This window comes from Sciurus vulgaris (assembly GCF_902686455.1).
Source record: "Sciurus vulgaris genome assembly, chromosome: 8".
Classification (NCBI taxonomy): Eukaryota; Metazoa; Chordata; class Mammalia; order Rodentia; family Sciuridae; genus Sciurus; species Sciurus vulgaris.
Window position 1 is genome coordinate 30,598,899 of NC_136468.1, and position 8,959 is coordinate 30,607,857.

At 38.8% G+C, this 8,959-nt stretch overlaps 1 protein-coding gene across 1 annotated transcript; it reads left to right on the forward strand.

The window, feature by feature from the left end:
- Positions 1-5,331: 5,331 nt before the first annotated feature.
- Positions 5,332-6,371, forward strand: TAS2R16 (taste 2 receptor member 16; the record flags this gene model as incomplete). Its single annotated transcript, XM_079150375.1, has 1 exon — positions 5,332-6,371. Exon 1 carries the CDS (start codon positions 5,466-5,468, stop codon positions 6,369-6,371), a length of 906 nt encoding a protein of 301 aa, XP_079006501.1. The 5' UTR covers positions 5,332-5,465.
- Positions 6,372-8,959: the final 2,588 nt, after the last annotated feature.

Consider the following 8,959-nt stretch of genomic DNA (forward strand, 5'->3'; position numbering starts at 1 on the left):
TGTTCAATGCATCTGTCTGTTCAAATGAAATGCCCCAGGATTCAGGTTTCTCCCTAAAAAGTAGCTGCTGATTTAGGCATACTTATGTTTTGGTACTACTGCCAGTTTCAGTTGTTGGAATCCATATAACCACGTGAAATAGCAATGTATATTCCTCTATCATGTTAGGATTTTGGTTTTATGATTTTCCAGGCCTTTGTACCCATAAAATAATAGTACACATAGTTCCCTCGTCTGTTCTCCCGTACTTATCATTCATTCAACAGGTAGGTTGTAGGTAACTTCTACAGTTAGCATTGCTGTTCTTGTTGAATCAAGGGACCTACGAACCCACAACTTATAAAGCACCTAAAGAGATTCCAAACCACAAAATAGGCCTAATTGTCAATGTCATGGGAGAGTCATTACTGTCATCATTGACTAAGCTTAAGCAAATATTTTAATTGCTAATTAAGTAGAGTGATAAGATGAATTTATCTTACCTAAGAACTAGTCAAGGGTCAAAATTTCCTTAGGGGATTTTTTTTTTTTACTTTCCCCTACAGTTAGAGTTCTCCATATTAGGCCTCATTTTTCCTAGCACAGTCAGGTTACCTGGGTACCACCAGGTCAATATAGAATCTGAAGTCAAAGGATTATGTAGCATTAGGAATTTAAAGATAATTGAAAAAATGTGTGGAATTTCCAGCCTCAGCTTTCTTTTAAGACATTCTCCATTTCTGAATTAGTATTTCTTCCCCAGGAATCCCATGCCTACCCACAAGGACAGTTTTTTAAGGAAAACAGGCAACTCATTCCAGCGTCCTTCTCCCAGGTTCTCTGCTCCTGAAAAAAAAAAAATATATATATATATAGTTGAAATGATGTGTCTGCTCATCCTATTGCTCATGGATATCACCCTGGATCATCATTTGCCTTTCAATCAGGTCTCTGAACTCTCTGAATCTGGAAAATAAATTAACAGGACATTCCCACTTTACAGAGTTTCATGCAATTTTTAATTATTTCTGAGATCTTCCTAAACATACTGTGTCCTGCTTACTAGATAATCAGTGTCCATGTGGATCCCTTAAGTTATTTGTGAGCAGAAGAATAAAAACTAATAGTCATAGGCTTTTATCAGAACCTCTGGCTTGGTCTGAAGAACCTTTGACCTAAAGTCAAATACTACATATCCCGTATCCTAGATCTCACTTAAGGATTCAGTCATGGGGTTGAGATAATGTGTTGCCTTTCAGTCCCTCCACGTCTGAACTGATGCTTCCTCTTCTGATTCTGTTCCTCTTGCTTGCATTTCTTTTATTTTCTCTAGTTCCTTCCCCCCCATGAAAATTAGATTTTGATGGTACATGTGTGTGGTGGGGAATAAAGCTCATGTCTCTGTTGAAGTTTATATTTTCAAGTACAGTTTTGCTAGGAATTATTCTCCCTACAACTTATTTGAACCAGGATTAATCTTTGAAAAATATTTACCATAGCAACTTGTGGATTTTTTTTTTCAAGTTCTAAAACAGGTTAACACATGTAACAGAGTACTCTTCTCCCTGTGTTCAGGAGTTGCAAATATATGTTCTATTATGTATTCTAGACTTAGGATAGTGTGAGCTTCCCCACTAGGGCCACGCCAGACTTTCTCCACTTTTCAAGTCTGCTCCTGGGACTGTTTCTCAATTACTTCTCTCACAAGAACCAAACTCAAAGGTCTCCCTTTTACAGTTTGGTGAGAAATTCAGAGGTCCTTGCATTTGCCAGAGTTGGCATCTTTCCTGAAAATTCCGTAAGTTGAACCAAAAAAAAAAAAAAAAAAAAAAAATCACATGAGAAAGTACATGTTTCTATCTCCTGCTGGCAAAACTTACTCTGACCTCTCTACCCAAAAGCCAATGACCCTCTAAGACCTCCTTCTTCCAGGTGCAGCTGTGTAATGTCCTATTTCTTGTTCTGCTGGTTTTACTTGCTGGAAGCAATTGGACCTGCTGCTGTGGTTTCCCCAAAAACTTACCCGACTTGTGAATTCTGATGAGTAATGATCCTCAGTAAAAGAAAAACTATTACAGCATAAGACATTTTCCCTTCTCTCCTTGGCTTTATTCCCCAAGCTTAGTCCCAAGGCCTATAAGTGGTTTAAACTATAAGAATATAGCTCACAAAACAATAGTTTAGAGGTAGTTTAGTCTAGTATTATTAAACATGCAACAATTTGAAGCTCTGTGTTCCTTGCATTTCCCCTGACTTTCTCTCAGGGTCACAGAAAGGCTGCCACAGCTCCCAGCATCATACACAGTGCAGGATAACATGCAACAGGGGATGAAAAGAGGAAAGGATTTCTCCTTGTGAAGCTCTCTGTGACTATTAGAGAGGAATATTTTTCACAGGTCCCAGCAGGATGCTTCTGTTCCCAGTGCCCAGAATTGATTTTCATGTCCAAACCAAATATGCAAGGGAAGCATTAAACTAAGAATCTGGCATTTAAAACCTCTCCAGTAAAAGGCAAGTTCTGCCATTTAAGGACAAAATGTAGTAAACCAGCTTTCGCAAAAGCAAACAAACGTCTGTTGTATGCCACCATATGACTACACCACAGCTCATTACTCAGCTGTTGTCCGTTTATATAGTTTCTAGGCCTTTGGTCTTATGAACAATTCTGAAACAAATGGAGTTATAAACTTCTCCTTTGTGTAACAGTGTAAGAGCCTCTCTATAATATACAATGTATACCTAGAATTAATGACCATGGAATAGGGTCTACAAATATTTTGTTAAATATATCTAAGCTATTTCTCAATATAATTTTATTAATTTATAATCCCTTTGGCAGTGCATGAAGCCGTCTGTTTTCCAGATATCTTCTCTTTGAAATTGATATTTTGCAAGTTTTATTTTGTTTTAGCACTGTGATGGATAAAAAAATTTCCTCAGGACTTTTGGTATTTTTCTGATTACTAGTAAGGTTAACCATCTCTTTGTAAAAGTACTAGCTATTATTTCTTACTCTTTGGCTAATTGCCCATGCTTTTGATGAAATATATGTTCATATATACATATATATTATACACACACACACACACACACATAATATGATAGAATAAAATAATTAGTTCCAAGAATTAAATGTGTGTGTGTGGTTAGTTATGCATGTGTAATATTTGCTTAATAATAGTGAAATCCAGATTTGGGCAAATTATTCTTATGAAATTTGCAAATAAGAAAAATTAGTAAGCCTCTCCTAGGGGGAAATAAATAAAGTATTAAAGCAGATTAGCAATATGCCCAGGGAATCCAAGAAGGAGGAAAGGCAAAAACCTCTAACAGTGAAAATCATAAGACCTATCAGGAGATACTGACATTCTTTTTCCAGTTGAACATCAAATTAGCAAACTGCTGGACTTTTGCTTAAGTCTGAAAAAGAGAACTGGAGAAATGACAGAGTGGAAACAGCACATGGCCTGACCACCTATCCTTTTGTCTGGCAAGAACGCCTGAGTTTCCAGTTTCAGTGTTACTGCAGATTGTATTTGGACACCGGTCACCTTGCCAGTGCCTGACAAAACACTGGTTAATGAGCAACCATCCCCAACCCGAAAAGGGAAAGGACAAAGGATGGGAGCTGAAGGAGAATAGGACAGGTCTAGACAGCGTTGGAACCATTGCAGGGCAGAGATCCCAGAGATTGCTCTGGAGTATTAACATGCACACACAATACAAAATCCACTCTTTGAATTCCTCACTCCAGACAGCATCAAACACCAGTCTGCGAACTCTCCCACAAGAGTATCTGGGTTATTTAATTGGCCACTACCAAGTGTCCCTGTGAAGGAGAGTAGTGTCAGGCTGTCTCTCCACCTGCAGGCCAGACTATGAGTGCTGCTTTAGACAGACTTACACTTGTCACACTGTCAGGCTGGTATCCAGCTGTGAAGGCTGTAGCATGGTGACCATGATTCAGACTCAGACGGAGGCTTAGCATCTCAATCAATCTAAGGTTACTCAGAATGAGACAGGGTAACTAGGAGGCAAATGTGCTTGGTGTGCACAGGACAGAAGGTGGAAGCTAGTGCTGCCCCTGCGTTTGTACTAACCAACACTGCACATCTCATCTCTCCTTTCTTATTTCTGGGTGCAACTCAACCAACTCATCTTTTAATTACAGACTATTGTTTTGCCTTCTCGTATTTTTATTTCCTTTTTTTCTTTGTATTTTACTGAAAATGCAAAGCAGACGGTTTCTAATTTTAATTGTTTTTCTGGTATAATTCTTTAAACTATTGTCTTTTGTGTCATGAGTTCAGTGGTCTTTTCAGTTTTATGTTCAAGAATTCTAAGCTTCATGTTGGATTGCTTCTGTTTTCTCTTCTTTGGATGATGAAATATTCACACAGGCTTGCAGTATCACACATAGGGTCTATGCCTTCAACTTGTCTCCCTCACCAGCCAGCAATTGTTAGAATTCACCTCTTATTTCTGCAGCCACTAATTAAATATTTGTTGTCTGCCTGACATAGTTGTCCATAATGCAGGGAAAAGATATTCCTTCTCTAGCCTGCTTCTATAGCTATTAAATAATGCCCACATATTTAGATGTGTTTTACTCATAGCAAAAGGGCTCTCTTTCATCTGTGAGAAGTGACAAAAAGGAACCAGCCATGAAAGGAGGAAAAAAACAGTGATGTTAATGGGAGAAGAATAATTTCCAAAAATATATTGAGCATATGCTCAAGGCACTGGAATTGGCAGAAGAACAATAGCTAAGGATACTGTATTTCAATTGGAGAGAGTTCGAGAAAGTGTGCAGTGCTGTCTCTGTGGTTTGATTTCTCTGAGTTGAGAAATTCAGAAGATAATTATGAGATTGGCCTGCACTGGATAGGCCTGCACTGGGATACTTGAAAGTCTAAGATTCCAGCAATTTTGTTGGTGGACTCTCAGAGGAAAAACTGCATTATAATTTTTCTTTACCCTCACACTTGAGGAATTTGGTAGACAGGGTTTTTGAGGTTAGTAATGGTAGAGCATTCAGCAGAATGGAAGCATCACCCAGGCCATGAATGGACAGTGAAGGATTTCTGTTTCCTGTGGCTTAAATTGTAGGCTAAACTCATGAAGATACCATTTAAAGAATCTGGGGAAACCATCTGAGGACACCTCATACAGATAAAAGAGGAAATTAACAGCATGGTTATAAAATAGATATGCCTTCGTGGAAATAATCAAATCATCTTAGGAGCAGGAATCCTCATTCAAACGACATTTCCCTGCCTCCAGATGTAGTAACAAACCTGCAAGCAAAGCATAAACAAATCCTACAGATAGGAAAATGGCAACTCCAAAATGATCTGGGGTGGATTTGCATCCAGAGGGATGTGTTTTCTTCTACCAGGCAGTACTGGAGATAAAACCTGTTTTCTACCTAGAAATTACACAGAGTTTTTGAGTCTTTGTCCAGAAAGATACTTCAGAAAAGAAGCATGGTACTCAATCAACTGACTGTCTTCTTCATCATCATCTATGTGCTCGAGTCTGTGACCGTAATTGCAGAAAGCAGCTTCATGGTTGCAGTGCTGGGCAGAGAGTGGGTACAGGTCAAAAGATTGTCATCTGTGGAAATGATCCTCACCAGCCTGGGCATCTGCCATTTCTGTCTACAGTGGGCATCAGTGTTGTACAATTTTGGCTCCTATTTTAACCCTAATTATGTATTTTGGAACATAGCAATTATCTGGGAGTTCACTAACATTCTTACATTCTGGATAACCAGCTTGCTTGCTGCTTTCTACTGTGTGAAGATCTCTTCATTCACGCATCCCATCTTCCTCTGGCTGAGGTCAAGAATTTTGAGATTGGTTCCCTGGTTGTTGCTGGGTACTCTGATGATTTCCTGTGTGACAATCATCCCTTCAGTTATTAGGATTCACATCCGGATGCAATTAGTCACCATGGGACATTTACCCAGAAACAGCACTTTGTTTGGGAGACTTAACATGTTTGAGCAGTATTTTTTCAGGCCTCAAACAATGTATATGTTGCTTATTCCCTTCATCCTGTTCTTGGCCTCAACAGTCTTACTTATGGCCTCGTTGATCCAGCACAGGGAACAGATGCAACAACACAACTCTGGTCACTGTAACTCGAGCTTGCGAGCTCACTCTGCTGCCCTGAGGTCTCTTGCTACCTTCTTCATCTTGTTCACCTCTTATTTTCTGATCATATCAATCCACCTTATAAGTGAAGTATTTGATAAAAGATCTTGGTTCTGGCTCTGGGAAGCCATCATCTATGCTATAGTTTCTATTCATTCCACTTCACTGATATTGAGCAGCCCTACACTGAAAAAGATCCTAAAGATGAAGCACTGGGACCCAGAGGCTGCCTGAGAAACAAGGTACTGAACCCAGGAAAATGGGAGTTTGCATTGATTCAATCAATGCTGGTAGCCCACACTGCTCTTACCAATCCCCTGTGTGATTGCAATCCACCATGAATGTAAACCTCTTTCTCTCATTCTATTTCATCCCCACCCATTTATCTCTAAATAACAAATTCTTTCTCTATTCTGTTCCACTCCATTCTTTTTCCTTCCACAATTCTCAGGTTGATCCCAACTTTCCCATACTGCCCATCTCTTCTTAGTCTCTGTCACCTCTGAAATCTTAAACCCAGTATATTCTATGCATGCCAGTCACAATCATGCTGTCCACCCACCATTTATCCTTCTCATGTTGATTTCTTCACACACTAACAGGACTCTTTCCATTCCAGAATGTTCGAATGTGTTCTCTCTCTCTCTCTCTCTCTCTCTCTCTCTCTCTCTCTCTCTCTCTCTCTCTCTCCTCTCTCTCTCTCCTATTTCTGAACCTTTATTCACTGACACAAATTGCCTTATCTGCTTCTCTTCCAAATGCTGTGCCTTCATTCCTTTAAGACTTGTCAAAATTTAATTTATTTCATTTGCCAAGACATTCTACTCTTCCCTCAAATCACAAGCTAATTTGAAAATCTAGCTCATCCTTAATACATCAATAACTGTTGATGATTTAATTTTGTCAATAACATATGGTTTTCATTGTCTTGATTCTTGCCTATCATGCTATAAGTTGGAATAAACTTTCTAGAAAGATTCCCATATTGAGATATAACTATTATTTAACATACATAACCCAGACAGCTGGAACCACTCTTACTTCTCTTACTTCTGATGTTGACTTGGATTTTCTATACTCTTATTTTGTGCTCCATAATAGTCCAAAGTCCTCCCCAAATGGATAAGAATATAAGAACCATACAGTAATCAATTTTACAATACTATAAGACATTACTGTTCTTTAAAAGTCCTTTCTACCTCCATGATCCAAAAGGTTTCTCTGATACACTTTTCCTCTGCAGGGTCTAATCTCACCTCCCCACAGCATCCTTCACCTCATTTCTCTGCTTTTTGCCCTCACCCACAAGCAATGAAGTATCTTGGTCATGGTCAACTCCCTGACCTTTGAGTCTCAACTTTTATCTACTCCAGGCATTCATCAAGGTGTTTTTCCTAAAGACAATTATATTTTTTCCAACATTCTGGTGCCAGGGATGGAGAATACAAATTTCCCATCTTTAATGCATGTTGTATATGACTCTTGCTTTACTATTAGAAGACTAAAGAAAAACCTCTGCAAAGCAAATAATCCTGCAAGAAAAAGAATGCAGGTATCTCAAGGTTGTGAAAGAAAGGCCCCCTGAAAAGGAATGGATATTCTGATTCAACTTTGGGTCTATTACTCTGATTTCTCGTTATGCTAAGTTCATATGAACATGTGAGTATGATTAAAAAGTGAAAGAACACTTTCACTCAAGACTCTTGTGCCATTTGGCATCTGTCCACAGCATTCCTGTACAGTATGGAGAGTAAGCATACTGCCCCACTTGTGGCAGTACTCCACGCAAACCTGGTATCACCTGGACTCCAGTGGTTCGACCACAGCTAAAGGTGGGATGGAGACTGGTGGGAGCTGTAATGTCTGGGGAGCAGATTCGTAACCACCTGAAGTGAGACTGAGTGGAAAATGGCAGGGGAGGTATTTGTTGACAATGTGATATCTGACCAGGGAATCCCAGAAATGCTTTAGAGGCTGACAGAAGTGGGTTCCAAAGACTTGGGATCCTATTGAAATGTGTAGAACAGCAACCAGTGAAATGTGTCACTTTTACCACATACAGAAGAATTCTTAAATGCTCTCAAGTCTCAGTTGGAAAAAATAGAAACTGTATTCTCATATGTATATACAGAATAGGCAAAAAAAAAAAAAAAATACCTTCGCCCGCACTGTCACACACAGAGATACTATTCCAGAAGCTGTTAAACACTTTTCATAATCTTGCTATTTTCTTTTGAATAAAGTGCAATGGAAAACTTATCCTTGATATGTATGAGGTGGGGGTATTAGAAGCAATTAAAGGGATCTAGAAACCAGAAAAAATAAAATAGAAACAAATAAAAACTACCCTACATATCCGTGGTGCCTACTAGTTCATGAAAAGAATTTACATACATTATTTTATTTTAAACTAATGAGACAGGTCAAGATTACCCAGTTCAACCCAGCTGAAAAACAGACCTAAGAAGGTCATATGATTTATCTAAATTCATACTTCTGCTGAGCACCAAATCAAAAGCCAGTGGAAAAGACAGAAACCAAGAGATAAATTTTAAGGGAGCAGAGTTACAATTTGGAAAAACAGAATGTTAGAATATAAAAGGGAGATACATTAGAAAGAATAATTAAGAGGTTGTGACCAAAAACAAGGACAATCTTTTGAAAGCTTAGCTTAGGTATGAGATTAAGGCATCAAGGGGCTAAGACACCTGTGTTGTCCAACTTATAATGCTCATTATTCACATCTCAGTGTGCTCACTGATAACTCACAACAAATGGAGAGGAGACTAAAAAGGTTATGTTTCTGGGTTTGGGGAACAAAT